The sequence below is a fragment of the Canis aureus genome, chromosome 15, assembly GCF_053574225.1.
Source record: "Canis aureus isolate CA01 chromosome 15, VMU_Caureus_v.1.0, whole genome shotgun sequence".
Taxonomy (NCBI): domain Eukaryota; kingdom Metazoa; phylum Chordata; class Mammalia; order Carnivora; family Canidae; genus Canis; species Canis aureus.
In genome coordinates this window covers 66957899-66979962 of record NC_135625.1, presented here as the reverse complement: position 1 = coordinate 66979962, position 22064 = coordinate 66957899, and the positions used below count along the sequence as shown (strand labels likewise).

Sequence of the window (22064 nt, the reverse complement as noted above, 5' to 3'; positions counted from 1 at the left end):
TAGATTGCCTAATTTATTGGCATATAGCTGCTCATAATATAAATTTTTAAAATCGCTTGTATTTCCTTGGTGTTGGTGGTGATCTCTTTTCTCATTCATGATTTTATTAATTTGAGTCCTTTATGCTTTTTTCTAGAGTCACCAGTAACTTTATAATAGTGCTTCTGTATTGGCTTTCTGACATTGAATTGTAATCCAAATTTTGTAACTTTGTGGGAGAGAGGACTGTTTCTGAATCTTTCTTTTGAGGTGAGTTGTTCCTTCTAGTCATTAGGCTCAGTGCAGAGTGGACAAAAACAAGTTATACTGGAAAAAGGAGCAAAAGAGAAAAAAAAGAAGAAACAAAAAATAAAAAGGGGGTGGGGAAACAACAGAAACAAACAGAAAAGAAAAAACAAGGGGAAAAAAAAGAAAAAACAAGGGGAAAAAAAAGAAAAAACAAGGGGGAGTATCCTCTGATTCTATATACTGTAAATCCCTCGACTTCCCCTAGAACTTTCCAGTGCTGCTTGGTCAATAACTTGCTTTTCCCCTGTCCTTCCAGCTGGTCTTCTGGGGGAGGGGCCTGCTGTGCTGATTCTCAGGTGTGTGCTCCTGGGGGAGCTGCCCTCCCCCCTGCCATGTGCCCGACTCAGTGGGAGCTGTTTATCCTATGAGGCCCCTGCTCAGTCCCAGGTGCAGGGTGACACCAGGAGGAACAGCCACACTGGTGGCGGCCAGCTGTCCAGCCCTGGAGTCAGCTCCCGCAGTAACTACCCCAGCTCCCAGTCTGCAGGGGCCTGGATGCTCCAGGAGTGGGGGGCGCCGATCCGCCCAGCTCAGGGCCGCCCGGTGGTAGGGGCGTCCTTGCTGTCCTGTGCCCTCCCGGCCTCTGCCTGTCCTGGGAGGAGCGCCGGATCCTGGGCAGTGTCCCCCAGCGCCCTGGGCTCCGGGGCCTGTGACACTGTGAATGGACCTAAAGTACCACGATGTATAATTGAAAAGCATCAGAGTCAATTTTGTGCCGTTAACTTATCTTTAATTACAAATAAAATTCATAAGCCATTATAGAGGTTAAAGGAAAACAAAATATAGAAACAGCGCAATGCTGGGGAGGGAAGCCTCCATTGGGCTGCAGCCATCAGGAGCCCCGCGGTAGGAGCTGGGGCGGCTCCCGAGGTGGTTCAGGGGGTTGCTCAGGGGTCAAAGCCAGTTGCTCCAGAGGCAGGTGGCGGCTCTGGCACTTTGGGGACCCCGACTGCAAGTGTTGGGGCCTACTCCTCCGCCGGGTGGCCAAGGGTGCAGGTGGCTCCTCATCGGGGTGGGGAATCATAGGTGCCAAAACCACATTCATTGACTTGGACTCAGCAGCCAGCATCTCAGCTCGGGCCAAGCCCTCACCTCCAGCAGCCGGGACTGGCTCGGTCACCTCAGGCCCTGAAGGTGCAGCAGGCCCCACAGTCGGGGCTGGGGCAGGCTCCTGAGGTGGTCAGCGTGTTGCTCAGGGTCCGAAGCTATAGCCCCAAGAAGACAAAGTATCATCACCAGGACACACTTTCCACGTCCCTCTCAAATCAAGGACACTCTTCCCACCGTTCGTGTGTAAGTGCAAGAGCCCTGGGAGGTCTCCCCAGACTGCAGCCCATGGGGATGGGATGTGAGCCTACCCTGTGCTCCCGGCCCAGCTGCACGGAGGCTGGGTCTGTGTGGCCCACCCTGTCCCCAGCTCGGCCACCCCAGTCCTCCTCATCCTCATCGTCTAATTCCACGAGCTCCAGGTAGCTGAATCGTTCCAGGTAATGCTGGGCCCGGTTTTCCAGGTCTGAGCCTGGCGTGTTGAGCCCCATGAATGCCAGCAGCTTCCTCAGGGAGAGAAATTCCGGTGGCTGATGAAATCCTCCCGATAGTACTCCAGCCAGATGTCCAGGATGCAGGAGATGGAGCTGGAGGTACGGATGGGCAGAGGCATTGGATGACAGGGCTCCCTCACACCAAGGTGTCCTGGGGAAGCCCTGCAGGAACGGGGCCCCCAGCCTCCCGCTTGGGGCTGTCGGAGGCCAGTGCAGCTCCTTGTCCACCTGCCACCTGGCGGTCCTGCCTGCCACAGGCCTGCTCACTGAGGAGGGGCTGGCACGAAGCCTCTGTGCGTGGGAGCTCATGACCAGCGGCGTGACCATCACTGTCTTTCCCGGGGAACCTTCCCTCCCGTGGGTCTGCCCTGCCTCACTCACGAGGGGCCCCCAGGGGGTGTCCTTCCACTGACTCTAATCTCCCACGGGGCGGGGGCCGTCTGGTCCGTGAGCACTCACTGGCCCTCCTGAGCACCTGCCGTGCACCCGGGTCCAGGTGCCACCAATTTGGTGAGTGCGATGCTCCCCACACCCTCTGCTCTGCGTCCCAGGTGTGGGGCAGACAGAGGGTTGGGGGGATGGGCATGGAGGAGGTCTCCCTTTGACGTCCCAGGGCTCTCCCACAAAGCCCGCACCCCACCCACAGCTCTCCTTTGCTCTTTTCCTGAGAGGAAAAGGGGCCTCAGACCTTTGTCCTGTCACAGGAATTGCAGACGTGTGAGGTGAGGGGTCCAGCAGCCCCTCCAGCCCACAGCCCCCTCGTGGCCCTCCTGGAGAGGGAAGGCTCCCCTGCATGAGCCAGGGCTCACTCACATTTCCCACTGGTCCAGGATTCCTTCCTTCTTACAGGAAGCTACAACGCATCGATACCTAGAGGAGGGCGGGGGGCATCACATGAATCGTCCTGTGGACCCAACCTCTCCTCATAGCTGCTGTCACCCTCTGAACCCCAACTAGTCCAGAACCCTGGGGGGCCATCAGCTCTGTGCGTGGGGCCACGGGCAGCTCCTGGAGAAGCACCTGCACCTGCTGGCACTTCCTGAATGCTTGAGGAATGAAAGGGCTCCGGCCAGGCCCATGGCCGATATCCAAGTGGGCCAGGGCGCCCCGGTGTCCCCGGGGACCCCTACTCCGACTGCCCCAGGATACAGACCCCAGATGGACCAAAAACTCCCTTTCCATGGAAAAACAGGCCAGCTCAAGACCCTGGTGACGGTGGAGAGGCGGCATAGGCTTCGTCATGGGGACAGAACGACGACTGCTGAGCACAAGCACAGCCCCTCTAGCCGACCTGTCACAGGCCACGCCCGGGAGCTGCCCTGCGGGACCCGACTAGGCCCTGCATGACTCTACTCCAGTCGGAGGAGCAGCCCCAGGGGCCGGGAAGGTCAGGAACATTCCCCAAGACTCCCAACCAGTAGGTGGCCCATCCCCCTGGGCTGTGGAGTCAGGGTGCTCACTTTGCAAACAGCAGGTCCAGCACCTCTTCAGGGGTGCCATATTCCTCCAAAACATTTAGGAATTCAAATAGGAACGGATTGTCCAAGCGCAGCAAGGCAGGCACCAGTTCTTCTACCTGCTGCTCCAGCAGCTCCCTCCGGCTGGGGGTGGTTGGGCAGATCCGATTCCTTCTCAGGGCTGAGGCCCTTTCAGCCTGAGGTGGGACAGAGGAGACGTGCAGCCTGCACTGTAACCTCCAGACCACCTGGGAGTTGGAGCGCAGACCAAAGCCCGAGCTCTCAGTGGCTGCAGGTGATGGGGGGAGGGGGGGGCAGGAGTGCCCACAGCAGGAACACGGGGCTTGACGCCTGCCGCTCAGTCACTAGGTATCTGACTCTGGATTGTGGCTCAGGTCATGGTCTCAGCATCCTGAGATCCCGCCCCTGGCAGGCTCTGCGCTTGGGGCAGAGTGTGCTTGAGGAGCCTGTGTCTCCCTCTTCCGCTCCCTGCTTCTCTGCCTGTCTCTTAAACAGACAAACTATCCAATAAAGAAATAATCTTAGGGGATAAATTTTCAAAAAAATATGGATCAATACAAGGATCTCAAGTGGGAGGGGTCAGTCTCCCAGGGCCGCTTGTCAGCTGAGTTTTGACAGCACCTCCCTGCATTAGCGGCTTCACCCCTTGAATTTGACCACACGTCCCTGTGTCGAGGTGCCCACACGGAGACCTTTCCTTGGGTGGGAGGGCCCAGGGCTTGAGGGCCGCAGGATGTGCAGCGCCACCCTGTGATTTGGCAACAGAAGGGAATCGCATCGAAGTCCTGCATCAGTGAAGGGCTCAGTGGCTGTTGGGACCAACTGGCCTTCTGACATGTTGTGCTGCACACGAGGCCCCTGTGCCTGACCCCGGGGGGGGTGGGGGGCAGGGATGCGCTCCTTCAAAACCTAACTGCAGAGCGATAGACATAATACAGTGAGCCCCATGTCCCTTTGGGGAAAAGTCTCCCAACTCACAAGGACCATGCTCAAGCCTTGGAGAAGGTGGGGAAGGACGTCAGGCAATGGGGCCTCCTGGGAGCACCAGTTAGGAGAAAGCATAGCACAGTGCAAACTACTAGAGAGCGCGTGCGATGAGACACGGTGTGTCTCTTTTTCAAAAGTTTTTATGGGCAGTTGGGGTGGCTCAGTGGTTTAGCACTGCCTTCAGCCCAGGGCGTGATCCTGGGGACCCAGGATCCAGTCCCACATCAGGCTCCCTGCGTGGAGCCTGCTTCTCCCTCTGCTTGTGTCTGTGCCTCTCTCTGTCTCTCGTGAATAAATAAATAAAATCTTTAAAAATATTTAATTATAAAAAAAAGTTGTTATTACTTATTCATGAGACACAGAGAGAGAGAGAGAGGCAGACACACAGACAGAGGTAGAAGCAGTCCCCATGCAGACAGCCCGAGGCGGGACTCGATCCTGGGTCTCCAGAATCAGGGCCTGGGCGGAAGGCAGACGCTAAACCACTGGGCGACCAGGCATCCCCTGACGGCTCTATTCTGATATTCCTACAAATCTGTGCACAGGGACTCTGCATGCATCTGGCCCAGGCAGGGGCAGGGCCATGGGGGCAAGTTTGGGGAGGAGGAGAATCCAGACTCCTGTAGCAGCAGAAGTCTAGGGGGGAGCCCAGGGGAGCACAGGCTGGCTTCTGGGACCCGGGGCCCTTCCTGCTGCATCGGGGCCCTGGGTGTCGGGTGGCCCCAGCCCCTGCACTCACCTTGAACCCTTGCAGGCCTCCGTTAGCTGTGCTGGGCTGCTTCCTGATCACCACCGGGGTGTGGGGGATGTCCTCTTCCTCCCGCCTCCGCCGCCACCCATTGTCCCATATGGAGCTCTGTAAAGACAGTGTATGCCAGCCAAGCAGGAGGCCTCAGCGCCCGGTCTGGCCCCTTCGGCCGGGCCGCACACCCAGCTGACTCCATTGCAGACACGCCACAGCACAGCCGGCACACACCTCCCCCAAGGAGAGCAAAGGGATGCTGCTGCAGGGCCTTGGGTTAACTCTGGGGCAGGTAAGAGGCGCCTCGGGAATCCTGTTTCCACCCTGCCCACCGTGACATCAGGGTGACCCTGAAGGGATCACCGGGGAACCTGCTGCCCTGCAAGGTCCTCCAGCCTGGATGCGACCTGCCCACACATCCCTGGTTCCCTGAAGAGGAGGGGATGGATGGGGCTGCCCAGGATGGCTGGCACAGGTGGCCTGGCCTGGCCTGGCCTGCTCTGTATTACCCTACGGCGCCTCCTGAAAAACTCCCTGAGGCGTTGGGTTTGACGGTGGCACCAACGTCTCCAGCATTCGAAGCAGCCGCATCCCTGGGGTTCCTGGCGTTGCTCGAAACTGGGAAAGCCGGAAGGGAACATCTTTCAGTAGCAGAAGTCTCCTGAAAGTGAGCCTGAGGTGGGGCTGCACTAGAATGTGGGGGCCCGGGTGCAGGGGTTCCAAGTTCTGTTGGCCTCTGTTGTGAAAGAAGTGACCTCACAGCCTGGGCCCCCCTCCCTGAGTCCACTCCTGGAGGAAGCTTCAGGAGCAGCGCTCGGGGCTGCCGATGCCCCCCCTCCCTGCAGGCAATGGCCTGTGTGCACACAGTGACAGAACCGCACCCCTCTCCAAGGACTGTGTGCAGCCAGGGCCCCAGCCTGGAAACACACCTGGGTTCAGACACAACTTTCCATTCTTCCCTGGTTTTCACCCCGGAGAAGCCATTGAGCCCGTCGGGGATGGCCCGCCTCTTGCCTGTAGGACAGGGATTATCCTAGCAGGTGCTTCCTCCAGACGTCCCTGTGGCATCATATCTATGACATTGGAGGCGGGTGTCACACATGCAGGAAATACCTCCAACCACATGTTCCTCCTTGGTGTGTACGTGTCTCCAGGCCCACAAGGTCCTGTGTGCACACACGTGGGCACCGATACTCTCATTCTGGAGGCCCAGAAGATGACAGTCCTACCGGGGCAGGGATGGGCAATAGCTTCCCACGATCCTAGGCTCCTGAATCCAAGGCAAACCCTACAGAAGGTGTCAGGGTCTTGGCATAGAAGGTGTGAGGCCGTCCTTATCCTGAAACCCTGCATGTCGTGTGTTACGGGCCATTCCCTCGTTTCCACTGGGTGAGCTGTGGACGACGGTGCACCTGGTGGGTCGCTCTGATCTGGGCTCTTCCTCAGACTGGAACCTGCTGGAATGCCTCCCATCTGGGCTGTCAATGCCCACCCCCAACCCGTCACATCTCCATGCCTGTAGCCAGTTCTATCCACGCAACCTTTTCCCAGCCCTCTCAGGAAGGGAGGGGCTGCCTTGACCCCCAACAGAGGACACAGAGCTGGCTTCATGCCCCCTTCAGCCTCCTTCCCAGGCTGTGATCCTGGCGAAGCAGTGGCCCTGCTGGGGTCTTCACCTCCTCCCCTCAGTGGCCCCCTGGAGCCCCAGCTGCTGCATTTGTCAAAGCCCCCCAGTTTGTCACAGCCTCACCTCCGGAGCTCAGGACCCAGGGAAGCACCAGGCTCTCTTTCTAGGGAGCAATTGCTCTTTCCATTCCTGACGTTGTTCCGTATTTTGTCCATTTTCCCCCCTGAAGCATGAGCTCCGAGAGGGAGGATCTGGCCTGTTTATCAGCTCGGGCACTCTCCGTGCTCAGGGCTTAGTGGCTGAAGGAGCAGGTGGGAGACCCATCTCACCACGGGCCAGCTCAGCGGTGGGAGCCTTATTGATTTGGAGCGTTTTTAAATACTTGTGCTTTTCTTTCTTTCTTTCTTTCTTTCTTTCTTTCTTTCTTTCTTTCTTTCTTTCTTTCTTTCTTTCTTTCTTTCTTTTAAGGAAACTCTGTGCCCGATGTGGGACTCAAACTCAGGACCCCGAGATCAATAACCACACACCCTTCAGACTGAGCCAGGCAGGCGTCCATTGGTCATTTGAAAACTAGTAGACTGATAACTATTTCAGTTAATTAGGTGATCCACATTTTGTAGATCTATCCCATTATGCTAAATTACCAAGTGACTCCCCCAGTGTCAGTACCGCGTCAGCACAGACTGCCCCACCTGACAGCACTGAGTGGCTGTTCAGATTGGAGACTGAACTCATTCACGGGGTCTTTCAGGAGCCAGGGTGTCTCCTCCATGGGCCTCCTCCGTCCCCGGGAGGTCATGCACCTCTGCAGCCAGCAACACAAGGGGAAGAAAACAAACACAGGCACGAGGGAGGGGGTCTCCAGCCAGGTCTAGCAGGCCTGCATGTCCACCTTTATGCTCACTCTGTGTGTTATTTATTAGAAGTAGTATTAATTTTTAGGATTTTATTTATTTGTTTAAGAGAGAGAGAGAGAGAGAGGGCGAGCATGATCAGTGGAGACAGGCAGAGGGAGAGGGAGAAGCAGGTGTCCCATGAGCAGGGAGGCACAAACCCAGGAATTCTTTTTTTTTTTTTTTATTGGTGTTCAATTTACTAACATACAGAATAACACCCAGTGCCCGTCACCCATTCACTCCCACCCCCCGCCCTCCTCCCCTTCTACCACCCCTAGTTCGTTTCCCAGAGTTAGCAGTCTTTACGTTCTGTCTCCCTTTCTGATATTTCCCACACATTTCTTCTCCCTTCCCTTATTTTCCCTTTCACTATTATTTATATTCCCCAAATGAATGAGAACATATAATGTTTGTCCTTCTCCGACTGACTTACTTCACTCAGCATAATACCCTCCAGTTCCATCCACGTTGAAGCAAATGGTGGGTATTTGTCATTTCTAATAGCTGAGTAATATTCCATTGTATACATAAACCACATCTTCTTTATCCATTCATCTTTCGTTGGACACCGAGGCTGCTTCCACAGTTTGGCTATCGTGGCCATTGCTGCTAGAAACATCGGGGTGCAGGTGTCCCGGCGTTTCATTGCATTTGTATCTTTGGGGTAAATCCCCAACAGTGCAATTGCTGGGTCGTAGGGCAGGTATATTTTTAACTGTTTGAGGAACCTCCACACAGTTTTCCAGAGTGGCTGCACCAGTTCACATTCCCACCAACAGTGTAAGAGGGTTCCCTTTTCTCCGCATCCTCTCCAACATTTGTTGTTTCCTGCCTTGTTAATTTTCCCCATTCTCACTGGTGTGAGGTAACCCAGGAATTCTGAATCATATCCCACAAAACAGAGAAAACACATCACCAGATCTGCTCCACAAAACAAACAAAAGACATCTCCTCAAGCTGAATGAAAATTTTCTACTTGAAGTACAGACTGTATGAGTGAAATGAGAGCAAGAATTGTGTATGTGTGTGAGTGTGTACACACACACACATATATATACACATATATATGGAAATAATGCTGTAAAAAGGGGGAATGAACATTGACTGTTAAAAATAAGAATTAGTGTGGTTGCAGGCATGTAGAATTGAAACATATGACGGTGATCATCAAAAGGCAGCGTGATGAATCAATCTAGTGAACCTTAGGACTGAGCGTTTAGAAGTAGGAAACCTGCTGTCAGCCACAGAACTGTAAGTAGACAGGAGGCACTGACTCTCCAGCTTGACCACCAACTGAACTGAAATCATGTTGTGTATCCACGCGCACTGACAGAGAAACAGAGAAACGGATATAAATGTAGACACATATGCAGAACTAGGAAGTTAGCAGAGGAGAAGTAACATCATTGAAGATAATTAAATAAAAAAGAAATAAAGCTGAATCTTGAATGGAGAAAATGGAGTAATTAAAATAGAATAATGTTTTTTAAATCGTTTGTATTTCCTTGGTGTTGGTAGTGATCTCTCCTTTCTCATTCATGATTTTATTAATTGGAGTCTTTTCTCTCTTCTTTTTAATAAGGCTGGCTGATGGTTTCTCTCTCTTCTTAATTATTTCAAAGAACCACCTCCTGGTTTTGCTGATCTGTTCCACAGCTCTTCTGCTCTCTATTTCATTGAGTTCTGCTCGAATTTTTATTAACCGTCATCTTCTGGTGGGTGAAGATTTCCTTTGCTGTTCCTTCTCCAGCTCCTTTAGGTGCAAGGTTAGCTTTTGTATTTCAGTTCTTTCCAGAGTTTGGATGGATGCTTGTATTGCGATGTCTTTCCCCCTTGGGACCGCTTTTGCTGTGTCCCAAAGATTTTAAATGGTTGTATCTTCATTCTCATTGGTTTCTGTGAATCTTTTTAATTCTTCTCTAATTTCCTGGTTGACCCTTTCATCTTTTAGCAGTATGGTCCTTAACCTGCACGTGTTTGAAATCCTTCCAAATTTCTTCTTGTGATTTAGTTCTAATTTCAAATTATTATGGTCTGAAAATATGCAGGGCACGGTCCCAATCTTTTGGTATCAGTTACGACCTGATTTGTGACCCAGTATGTGGCCTATTCTGGAGAAAGTTCCATGTGCGCTTCAGAAGAATGTGTATTCAGTTGCGTTCAGACGTAAAGTTCTGTAAATATCTGTGAAATCCATCTGGTCCAGTGTATCATTTAAAGCTCTTGTTTCTTTGGAGATGTGCTTAGAAGATCTATGGATTTTAGAAAGCTCTATGTTCAAGTCACCAAGTATAAGTGTATTATTATCTAAGTATGCCTTAACTTTGGTTATTAATTGATTGATATCCTTGGCAGCTCCCACATTCGGGGCATAAATATTCATGATTGTTAGGTCCTCTTGTTGGATAGACCCTTTAAGTGTGATATAGTGTCCCTCTTCATCTCTTACTACAGTCTTTGGGATAAACTTATTTATCTGATGATATAAGGATGGCTACCCCTGCTTTGTTTTGAGGACCATTTGAATGGTAAATGGTTCTCCAAAGTTTTATTTTCAGGCTGTAGGTGTCCTTATGAGTCTCCTGTAGACAGCAAATAGATGGGTCTTGCTTTTTTCTCCAGTCTGAAACCCTGCGTCTTTTGATGGGGTCATTTAGCCTATTCACATTCAGGGTTACTATTGAAAGCTATGAATTTAGTGTCATCATGATACCGATTCAGTCCCTGTTTTTCTGGATTATTTCTTTGGGCATCCTCTTTGTCTTACAGAGTCCCCCTTAAAATTTCTTGCAGAGCTGGTTTGGAGGTCACATATTCTTTCAGTTCCTGCCTGTCTTGGAAGCTCTTTATCTCTCCTTCCATTTTGAATGAGAGCCTTGCTGGATAAAGTATTCTTGGTTGCATGTTCTTCTCATTTAGGACCCTGAATATATCCTGCCAGCCCTTTCTGGCCTGCCAGGTCTCTGTGGAGAGGTCTGCTGTTAACCTAATACTTTTTCGCATAAAGTTAGGGATCTCTTGTCTCTTGCTGCTTTAAGGATCTTCTCTTTATCCTTGGAATTTGCAAGTTTCACTATTAAATTTTGGGGTGTTGAGCGGTTTTTATTGATTTTAGGGGGGGATCTCTCTATCTCCTGGATCTGAATGCCTGTTTCCCTCCCCAAGTTAGGGAAGGTCTCAGCTTTGATTTGTTCAAATACACTTTCTGGTCCTCTGTGTCTTCAGCGCCCTCTGGAACTCCAATTAAAGGTAGATTTTTCCTTCTGAGGCTATCATTTATTTCCCTTAACCTTTCCTCATGATCTTTTAATTGTTTCTCTCTTTTTTCCTCAGCTTCCTTCCTTGCCATCAACTTGTCTTCTATGTCACACACTCTTTCTTCTACCTCATTAACCCTCATTGTTAGGACCTCCAGTTTGGATTGCATCTCATTTACTTGATTTTTAATTTCAGCCTGATTAGATCTAAATTCTGCAGTCATGAATTCTCTTGATTCCTTTATGCTTTTTTTCCAGAGTCACCGGTAGCTTTATAATTGTGCTTCTGAACTGGCTCTCTGACATTGAATTGTAATCCAAATTCTGTAACTCTGTGGCAGAAAGTACTGTTTCTGATTCTTTCTTTTGTGGTGAGTTCTTCCTTCTAGTCATTTTGCTCAGTGCAGAGTGGCTAAAAGCAAGTTGTACTGGACAAAGGAAGGAAAAAGGGGAAAGTGGGGGGAAACAAAAAAACAAAAAAAAAAAGGAGGGGTATCCTCTGATTCTATATACTGTAAGTCCCTCGACTTCCCCTGGAGCTTTCCAGCACTGCTTGGTCAAGAACTTACTCTTCCCCTTCCAGCTGGTCTTCTGGGGGAGGGGCCTGCTGTGCCGATTATCAGGTGTGTGCCCCTGGGGAGCTGCCCCGCCCCCACCAGGTGCACGGCTCAGTGGGAGCCATTTAAGCTGTGAGGCCCCTGCTCAGTCTCAGGTACAAGGTGACACCAGGAGGAGGAACAACAGTGGTGGTGGCCAGCTGTCCAGCCCTGGAGTCAGCTCCCGCAGTAACTACCGAAGCTCCCAGTGCGCAGGGGCCTGGATGCTCTGGGGGCGGGGCACTGATCTGCACAGCTCGGGGTGCCTGGTGGCAGGAGCGTCCTGGCTGCCCTGTGTCCTCCCCACCTCTGCCTGTCCCAGGGGGAGCACGACATCCTGGGCTGTGTCCCCAGCGCCCTGGGCTCCGGGGCCTGCACGGCCCAAGCTGCTCCTGGGGCCGCTCCAGCCCCTTAGGGAGCTCAGCAGGGTGCAGCGTGCTCTCCCCCGGGGTGCCCCTCCCCTGTTAGTGACCCAGGAGCCTGGGGGCATCCCCGCCCCTCCCGGGATCCTGCCCAAGCTCCCTGCAAGTGCCTGTCCATCCAGGAAGGTTGGTAAAGTTCCTGTTTTTCCATGCCTGGGCTCTCCTGTCCCTGGGAGCTCTCGCTGTGGACTTAGCCCAGCTCCTCGCGGGGGCCCCTCCCCCTTGGAGGCTTTTTTATTTATTTTTCCACCTTCCTATCTTGATAGAAGCCCGAACTCTTCTCACTGCAGCATTCCAGCTGTTCTCTCTTTAGATCTCAGGCCAAATGCGTAGGTTTTCAGGATGATTTGAAAGTTATCTAGGTGAGTTGGTGGGGCCAGGTGACTTGGGGACCCTACTCCTCCACCATCGTGCCCCCTCCCTAACCTGTGTGTTAATTCTAACAGTTTTTCAATGAAGTCTTCAGGATTGTCTATATAAAATATTGTGTCATCTACAAATGGCAATAATTTTACTTCTTCCTTTCTCACCTGGATGCCTTTTCTTTTTCTTGCCTAATTGCCTGGGATAGAATTTCCAGTACTATTTTGAATATAAGTGGTGAGAGTGGGCATCCTTGTCTTGTTTCTGATTCTAGAGATTTCCCCCACTGAATATGATGTCAGCTATGTTATATATGGACTTTATTACGTTGAGATATGTCCCCTTTATAGCTACTTTGTTAAGACTTTTTCTTATAAATGGGTGTTAAATTTTGTCAAATGCTTTTTCTGATCTATTGAGATGATCATATGATTTTTATCCTTCATTTTGTTAATGTGCCACATCACATTGATTTATGAATGTTAAACCATCCTTGGAATAAATCCCATCTGATTATGGTGTATATCATGCCTTTAAAGTATTGTTGGATTTGGCTTACTAACGTTTTATTGAAGATTTATGCATCTGTGTTTATCAGGGATATTGGCCTGTCATTTTCTTTTCTTTGTGCTGTCCTTATCTGGTTTTGGAATCAGGGTAATGCTGGCTTCATAAAATGAGTTTGGAAGTGTTCCCTCCTCTTCTATTTTTTGGAAAAGTTTGAGAAGGATTGATACTAATTTTTATTTAAATGTTTGATAGAATTCAGCAATGAAGCCATCTGGTCCTGGACTTTTGTTTGTTGGGAGATTTTTGATAATTGATTCAATCTCTGTACTAGTAATTTGTTCGTATTTTTCTTTTTTCATGATTTAGTCTTGGCAGGTTGTATGTGTCTAAGAATTTATCCATTTCTTCTAGGTTGTCCCATTTGTTAGCATATAACTGTTCATAGCAGTCTCTTACGATCTTTTGTATTCCTGTGGTATCAGTTATACTATTTCCTCTTTCATTTCTGATCCTTGCTTCCATTTTCACATGGCATCCTCCCCTCATGTGTCAGTGTCTTCATGTGGAATTCTCCTTCCTAAACATCTCTCTCATCTCTTCTTTTAAGAACACCAATCATACTGGATTAAGGGACCATTCTACATAGTATGAACTTAGCTTAACTAAGTAGATATGCAATGACCATATTTCCAAATAGGATTTTATTTTAAATTATTGGCAATTAGGAAGGACTTCGACATATATTTTGGGGGGACACATTTCAACCCATAACACCCATCAAGCCATGAACATTAATCCATGAGTTCCTAGTGCAAGCACATCCCTCATCCCTTTCTTGATCATTTTAATACTTGTAAACATGTCTTTGATTCTTTGGTAAAACCACCACAGCCTTAAAAAAAGAAAAAAAAAAGACTTCATTACATTTAGAATTTAGCATCCCTGTTGTTACTCTTCAAGATGTATGCCATGCCCTTGTACCCCTCTTCTGTCTTCTTTTCATACATGTTCATTCAAGAACTTACCCTAGTACTTCCCCAAACAAACACCAAGTTCTCCAAGTACCCTCTTGCTTTCTGTATTGAACCATTTGTGATTACATGATCAGATTTGCATTTTTGATAACTTCTCATTCCTTTGAACAGTTTCCTCTCATTATAACCAACCATGTGATCCCATCTATCCTGTCTCAACATAGTTTTAATAGATTCTAAAGATGCACCTGTCTGTTTTGTTCTATAACAACAAAAATGGCTTTCTGTCATCCGTTGAGAGTTTTCTTTCTATTTTAATGTTTCTTTAATATTTTTTTCATGAGAGACACACAGAGAGAGGTAGAGACATAGGCAGAGGGAGAAGCAGGCTTCATGCAAGGAGCCTGATGCAGGCCTTGATCCCAGGACCCTGGGATCACACCCTGAGCCAAAGGCAGATGCTCAACCACTGAGCCACTCAGATGTCACTTTTTTTTTTAACATGTTTTATATTCTGATTCTAGTTTGGAATGAAATCAAATCTTTACTATCACTTGACATTCCTTCTTTAATTTTTCTTGTTCTGTCTTTGGTATAACAAAGGAGAGTCCCAGCTTTTTGGCATAACAAAAGACACTCCCAGGAATTTCTTTAAATTATCCTTATTTAGGCAGAAATGGTATCACAGTCATTTTTCTCTCTTTCCTGTAGAGCAAAGGATAGAAGATTTCTGGGAGAATCTGCAATCTCTCTCTAAGAGATCCAGTGTTATAAGGTACACTTTGGAGTCCTTTCAGCCCTGGAGGATCCTGAAATAAATGGTAATGAAAACTCTGAGCACTGAAATAAAGAATCAAACAAAAGGAGGAGGTAAGCATTACTGTTTCTGACTTCTGAGAAGTGTGCCTTGGCCAGATAGTGAGATGGAAAGGGCTGGAAGTCATAAGAGCCTTGGCTATAGATATGATTGCTTGCTAATAGAGAATAGCCACTGAAGTGGGCCACTCTGCCTAAAGCCAAGGAAACATGTCACTGTCTCTCAATTTCTGAGAAAAGGGACTATAAAGACCTAGAGAGCAAGCTAGTAAAAATAATATTGAAAATATAATAAAAAAAAGATCTGTTAACCTCTTACAATCTTGGGAAGATCAGAGATGGTAGGAGCCTCCATGAACAATAGGGGTCACACAGGTGTGAGCAGCTACAGCCACATGTCACACTGGCCCTGCCCTACCATTGCTATCTCCAGAGATCTTGATCCCTACCCTTCCAGTGCCATAAGGCAGTTTCACAATAATGTTCTGGATCCATACTCAACACTGCTTTGCCACTGAGACTCAGCCTGCCAATACACTACAGCTCCTTTTAGAAAGTTAGAGGATAGGGATGCCTGGGTGGCTCAGAAGTTGGGCGTCTGCTTTCAGCTCAGCTCGTGATCCTGGGATCCAGGATCAAGTTCCACATCAGGCTCCCTCTGAGGAGCCTGCTTCTCCCTCTGCCTATGTCTCTGCCTCTCTCTCTCTCTCTCTATCTCAGGCTGTGTCTCTCATGAATAAACAAATAAATCTTAAAAAAAAAAGTTAGAGGATATCTTCTCAGGCAACTGACTGAGAAAATAAAATTTTATTCAATCCCTACCACACAACTTATATGGAAATAAATTTCAGATGGACTAAGAACAAAAGTATAAAATAAAGCAAAGCTACCCAGAAGAAATAGCAATAAAATACTTTTATAATTTTAGTGTGGGCAAGGTCTAGACATAGTATAAAAGGCAGAAAACATAAGAAAAGCTAGATTTGAGCAGCCCGGGTGGCTCAGCAGTTTAGCGCCACCTTCAGCCCAGGGCATGATCCTAGGGACCCGGGATCGAGTCCCACATCGGGCTCCCTGCATGGAGCCTGCTTCTCCCTCTGCCTGTGTCTCTGCCTGTCTCTCCTCTCTGTATATTCTCATGAATAAATAAAAATAAAATCTTTAAAAAAAAGAAAAGAAAAACTAGATTTATTTATACATAGATTGATGTATATATATGTGTGTACACACACACATCCACACAGAATATATAATTTAAGTAAATAGAATTAAAGTATTATCCATGCTGTTGTTAACCTGAGTCTTTTTGGTAAAGGTCTTTTTAACTGATTTTCCTGGTACTCCCATCTCATCCCAAGTAAACAGTATTAACAGCCTGGTATGTACCTTTCCACACTTTTCTTTTCTTTTTAAGATTTTATTTATTTATTTATTCATAGAGACACAGAGAGAGAGAGAGGCAGAGACACAGGCAGAGGGAGAAGCAGGCTCCACGCAGGGAGCCTAACGTGGGACTCGATCCTGGGTCTCTAGGATCAGGCCCCGGGCTGAAGGCGGGACTAATCCGCTGAGCCACGGGGGCTGCCCTCCCCACTTTTCTTTATGTCTGTATAATCCTATACAAATACACCTACAGGGGAGTTCAATCATTGTGGTATTATGTACACTTCCCTGCATTTTGCTTTTCTTACGTAACAACAGATCTCGAAAATCCCCCAAGTCCTCCAATAGAGATCTAGTGCATTCTTGTTAATGATGACTGAAAAAGGATCATTAAAAGATAAACTGAGACATATTAAACACTTTAAGACTTTATTTAAGCAAACACTGATTGAATTGGGCAGCATCCAATTTAGCAAATACAAAAGAACTCCAAGTGGCAACAGAAAGTGAAAGATTTGCATAGGCAGAATGGAGCAGGAACAAGGAAGTTGTACAAAGCAAAAAAAACCATTAATTATGCAAGCATGCTGTCCTTTGGGAGATGGCAGGGGTCTCTCAGACAAATTACCTAACCAGTGCTGGCCAGCTGATTCCTGATTGGTTCCATTTCTGGGAGCCCTAAAACACTACTTACATTACATCTTGGTTTGGGTGATATGGAGCTTAGCATAAGCAGCTCCATTTTGTACCTATTATCCTGGCTTAAACAGAATAAAGCACTTTTTATTCCCAATTGACAAGTATTTAACCCATTTCCAAACTTTACTTCTGGAAACATAAATTACATAACAGGGAGATGATACACCTTTATATTTTGAATTTTCCTGTAAGTGCCCTTTTCCCAGTAAAGGCAAATTAGGCTCAGGTCATTGAATTTGACAGCCTAAGAGCCTCAGGTGCCCAAGAAGTAGACCTTAGGAAGGGAGCTGAAGTGGCATGAAGGGCCAGGGAAGGAACACGGGCTATAAGGATATTCTTTGCCATACCACAGCTTTGCCTCTGACCAATGTGAGGTCCTCACCTTAGGATATTGTTCACGCTGTGTCACAAAAGAGGCCATAAATCACTTAAAGGAGAGTGGAAGACAACCTGAAACTAAAGATCTGAACTAGAGAGAACAGGAACTTAAGTTTCAGGGAGAATTTTGGTCAGTTCTACAACACTGCCACCATGTGGCTGTGGAACATTGCAGCTAGCAAACCTGGAAGTGATGGGTTAGAAGCAGTTATTAAATAGAACCGGTTCTCGCATTCTATCTTAATTTGCACCTCCCGCGTCAGGATATAAACATTTCCATCAACCCAAAGAATGTCCTTATACTATTTCCAATCAGTACTTCCCCAACATCATTTTTCCAACTTCCACTAGATTCGCTATTCTTACACATCATATAAATGGAATCCTATAGTACATACCCTTTTGTGTATGGTTCACAGTGTCTATAAGTTTCACCCGTGTTGTTGCATGTAGCTAATCCTTAGTTGTTCCCAGTAATGGTGTTTTGTAAATTCTCCACAAACACTGAATTAGTGAATACTGGGCCATTGCTTCTGGGGGAAATCGCTTATAGGGGAAATACAGCAGTAGATTCCTGTGAGTCTCAGTCTTAACTCACCTCATCGATACATATAAACAAACATACCGATATTTATATATGTATGTCAACTGATTAATACATGTAAACAAGCAAAATCAAAACAAATACTTTGCCTTATGTGTGTTTCTATTTAAAGATGCCTTATTTAATACATATTGTTGATTCATTAGCTTTGAACTCACTGCCAACAGCACTATATGAGCCATGTGCCTGAAAGAAGTTTATCCAACACATGTATTTTCTCTGTAAGGAGCACCAGTCTTGGGTAGCCCTGGTGGTGCAGCGGTTTAGCGCCGCCTGCAGCCCTGGGCATGATCCTGGAGGCCCAGGATCGAGTCCCATGTCAGCCTCCCTGCATGGAGCCTGCTTCTCCCTGTGCCTGTCTCTGCCTCTATCTCTCTGTCTCTCATGAATAAATAAATAAAATATTTAAAAAACAAAAGGAACACCAGTCTTCTTGCACTTAGAAGCACTTAGGAGCCTTCAGCACTACACTTGGGCCATTTTGAACAGTGAAATCATCACCAAAAAGAATAAAATATGACAAACATAGAACTAAATAGACCACAAAAATACTACGTGATTATAGTATGAGGGCTGAGACAGAAAGAGACAGCATGACTTTATTCATCCTCACTGGAAACCTGCATACCAGGCAATTCAAAGTTTTTGCTACTCTGTGCATGTCCATGAATGGTCATGAGCGCCATATTGCTTTTAGGCTTACACATACATTTCAGCAAATAGGGAAATGCTCAAACATAGAATCCATAGATAATAAGGATCGATTGTATCTATTCTTTGTTCCTTTTAGTGCTAAGTAATATTCCATTGTATGTATATAGCACTCTTTGTTTATCCATTCACCTATAGATGGAATTTGGAGTTGTTTCCTGTTGAGGGCTACTATGAAGTAAGGCTCTATAAACATTCCCGTACAAGCTATTTTGTGAAAATGCACACATTTCTCTTGGAGGAGTGAAATTACTGTACCTGTTCAGCTTGATTAGAAACTCTTAAACAGTTTTCCAAGGTAATTTACCATTTTATACTCTCATCAGCAATATGAGAGTTTCAGGCATTCCACGTCTTCACACCTGCCACTGATAGTCTTCTGAATTGTATTTGTTCTGGTGGGTGTGCACTGGTGGTTTTCATTTGTATTTCCCAATGATTAGTGACGCCGCACACCTTTTTATACATTTACTGACCATCTGGATATTTCTTTATGAAGTTCCTTTTCAAGTTTTTGTCCATTTTTAATTGGGATGTTTATCTTTCTTATTACTGATATATGGGAATCCTTATACTCTGCATATAAATCCTTTGTCAAATACATGAAATGTATTGTAACAAGTAATGTTTCTATTTTCTCCTACTGTGTGGTTTCCCTTTTCATGTACTTAATGGTGACTTGTGATGAGTAGAAATTTTACGTTTCGGGCAGCCCCGGTGGCGCAGCGGTTTAGCGCCACCTGCAGCCCAGGGCGTGATCCTGGAGACCCGGAATCGAGTCCCACGTCAGGCTCTTTGTATGATGCCTGCTTCTCCCTCTGCCTGTGTCTCTGCCTCTCTCTCTCTCTCTCTCTGTGTCTATCATGAATAAATAAAATCTTTAAAAAAAAAAAGAAATTTTACGTTTCAATTAAGTCCATTCTGTAAATGTTTTATTTAGGGTTAGTGCTTTTTGTGTCCTATTATTCCTAAAAGCTTTATAATTCTACCTTCTACCTATAGGTCTATAATCCATCTCAAAATAAATTTTTCTGTATGATGTGAGGCAAAGATCAAGGTTGTCTTTGTCCATACAGTCATCCAATTGCTCTAATACTGAAAACCCTCCTTCTTGAGAAGAAACTTGCATCATTAATTTGAGATCTTTCTTCTTTTCAATAAATGTCTTAGAGTTATACATTCTCCTATTAATACTGCTTTAACAGCATCCTATATATTTTGATGTTTTGTGTTCACTGTTTAGTTCAAATATCATCTAAGATCCATTGTAAATTTTCCTTGTACCTACAGATTACTCTTCATTTCCAAATATGTTGGAAATTTCTGGGTATCTTTTAGTTGTTGATTTTTAGTTTAATTCCATTGCAGTCAGAGAACGTATTGTGTAGTTTTTCAATCTTTTGAGATTTTTTGAGACATGGCTTATTTTGGTGAATGTTCCCTGTACACACGGAAAGCATGTGTTCTGCAATAGTTGGATGTTGTATTCTATAAATGTCAGCTAGAGTTTATAATCAAATATTAAATGCCCTTCATGATTTTTGTCTACTTGGTTTCCTCCTCTTTCATCATATGTGTCTCTCTATGTGTCTTCTCTTCTCTATGAACACCGGTCATAATGGATTAAGGATCCACTCTACATAGTATGACCTCATCTCCACTTAATGAATGGCATCTTGGTGAATGTTCCATGTGTATTTGAGAAGCATGTACATTCTTTTTTGTTGTAAACGTTAATTAGGTCAAGTTGGTTGATTGATAGTGTTGTTCAAGTCTGCCATTATCCTTGGCAATTTTCTAAGTGTTCTGTCGATTACTGAGTGAAGGGTTTTGAGACCAAGACTGTAACTGTGGATTTGTCAGTTTATCTTTGCTGACTGTCAGTTTTTTGCCTCACGTATTTTGAAGCTCTCTTAGTAGATGCACTAATATTTAGGGTTGTTATGTCCTCCCAGTTAATACTTTCTTTCATTATCATTGTGCTTAGAGTTTGTTAAACTTCTTGGATATATAGATTCACAGTTTTATTTAAATTTGGAGCATCTTGGCCATTATTTCTTCAACTATTTATTGTTTCATGTATCTCCCCTACATCAACAAATCCAGTTACCCATATATTAGGGTGACTGATGTCCCACAGCTCACCGGTCTTATTTTTATTTTTAAAATTCCTTTTTTTTTTTTTCTGTTTCACATTCAACAGTTTCTTCCTCTATGGCTTTGAATTTGCTAACTTTTTCTTCTGAAATGTCTAATCTATTATTAACTTCATCCAGTGAATTCTTCATCTCAGACATCTGGAAGGCTGATTTGAGTCTTTTGTATATCTCCCAAGCCTCTATTTAATCTTAATGTAACATTGAGAAAAATTAAATTTTAAAATTATTTAACAGCCAAGACATTAGGTAAATTAATTAATTTAGATTATTGCCATTATCTCATTGATCTAGAGATTTTGTTTAGCTTATATAATAAAATTTTATACTTTTCTAGAAAATATATCATTTTCCCTTCTCTTTTTTCTCCTCCCTCACTAACATCACCTTCTCTTGCCTTTCAGGTATCCTTATTAACAACCTGTGTGTAAATTTCTTTATTCAGGTTCACACTCGCTTATCCAAACACAATCACATGCACACAAACACACATACCCCCCACACACATGCTCATATTTGTAAACATGTATATACGGGGTATTTTTTTATGAAAAGATGGGATTATATTATACAACTTCTCCCTTATCCTTGCTTAACAATGAGAGGGGCACCTGGGTGGCTTAGCCAGTTAAGAGTCTGCCTTCGGCTGGGGTCATAATCTGGGAGTCCTAGGATGGAGCCCTGCATTGGGCTCCCTGCTCAATGGGGAGTCTGCTTCTCCATCTCCCTTTCCCCCCGCTTGTGCTCTCTCTATATATAAAATAAAAAATTAAACAAAACAAAACATGTATTAGTACATGCAAAGTTTGATTATTTCATTAAGATGGTAGGTAGTTCCTAGGGGCGCCTGGGTGGCTCAGTCAGTTAAGCATCTGACTCTTGATTTTGGCTCAGGTCATGATCTCAGGGTCTTGAGATCAAGCCCCACGTCGGGCTCTGTGCTCAGTGCAGAGTCTACTTGTCTCTCTCCCTCCCCCTCTGCCCTTCACACACTTGTGCTCTCTCTCCTATGTCTCTAAAATAAATAAATAAAATCTTTTTTTTAAAAATGATAGTTCCAAATCACATTGATATAAACTTCTCCCTGGGGTGATATTTTGGTACAGTGCAAATTATCTTGTTGCCCAATATATTTGGAAGTAGAGGTTTCACAAGCACGGTGATATTCACCCAAATTGATTATTTAATGGGAGTTTCAAAATAGTTATATTGTAATTCTTACATGAATCGCCTGCATCCTCCAACAAGAAGAGTCATCTCTCATCAAGTGGACATAAACTGTCGTTCCTTGCCAAAGGCAGAATGAGAATTTAATTATCTTTCTTTACCAATTTCTGTTGTATCTTATATAATAATTGTCTGCAATGGTCATCTGTAAATCTTTTCTGCTCTTTTTTTCTTTTTTCTTTTTTTTGTGTTTTTTTATTTTTTGTATAAATTTATTTTTTATTGGTGTTCAATTTATCAACATATAGAATAACACCCAGTGCTCATCCCATCAAGTGCCCCTCTCAGTGCCCGTCACCCAATCACCCCCACCCACCCCCGCCCTCTACTCCTTTTTTCTAATAACTTTGTAACTTTGGACTTGTAAAGTTGTATTTCTTTCAAGTTTTTATAATCACTAATCTTTTTG

General features: G+C 45.9%; 2 protein-coding genes across 15 annotated transcripts in view; one reads left to right on the top strand and one right to left on the bottom strand.

Moving 5' to 3' along the window:
• The window catches only part of LOC144285069 (aldo-keto reductase family 1 member D1), a 204743-nt gene that overhangs the window by 116270 nt on the left and 66409 nt on the right, over positions 1-22064 (top strand). For 6 of the 14 annotated variants that reach the window (XM_077850321.1, XM_077850320.1, XM_077850318.1 and 3 more), the window contains 2 exons: positions 137-1928; positions 14393-14551. The gene's annotated coding sequence lies outside the window, so the exon portion shown is untranslated. The remainder of the gene's footprint in view (positions 1-136; positions 1929-14392; positions 14552-22064) is intronic. The other 8 variants (XM_077850322.1, XM_077850317.1, XM_077850315.1 and 5 more) reach the window with 6 other exon arrangements.
• LOC144285070 (ral guanine nucleotide dissociation stimulator-like) lies at positions 1007-5753 on the bottom strand. The gene is made up of 5 exons (XM_077850325.1): positions 5546-5753; positions 5034-5150; positions 3290-3483; positions 2643-2699; positions 1007-1922 (listed from the first exon to the last, which is right to left on the bottom strand). The coding sequence occupies exons 1-5, from the start codon at positions 5675-5677 to the stop codon at positions 1844-1846; spliced, it is 579 nt and encodes a 192-aa protein (XP_077706451.1). The 5' UTR covers positions 5678-5753; the 3' UTR covers positions 1007-1843.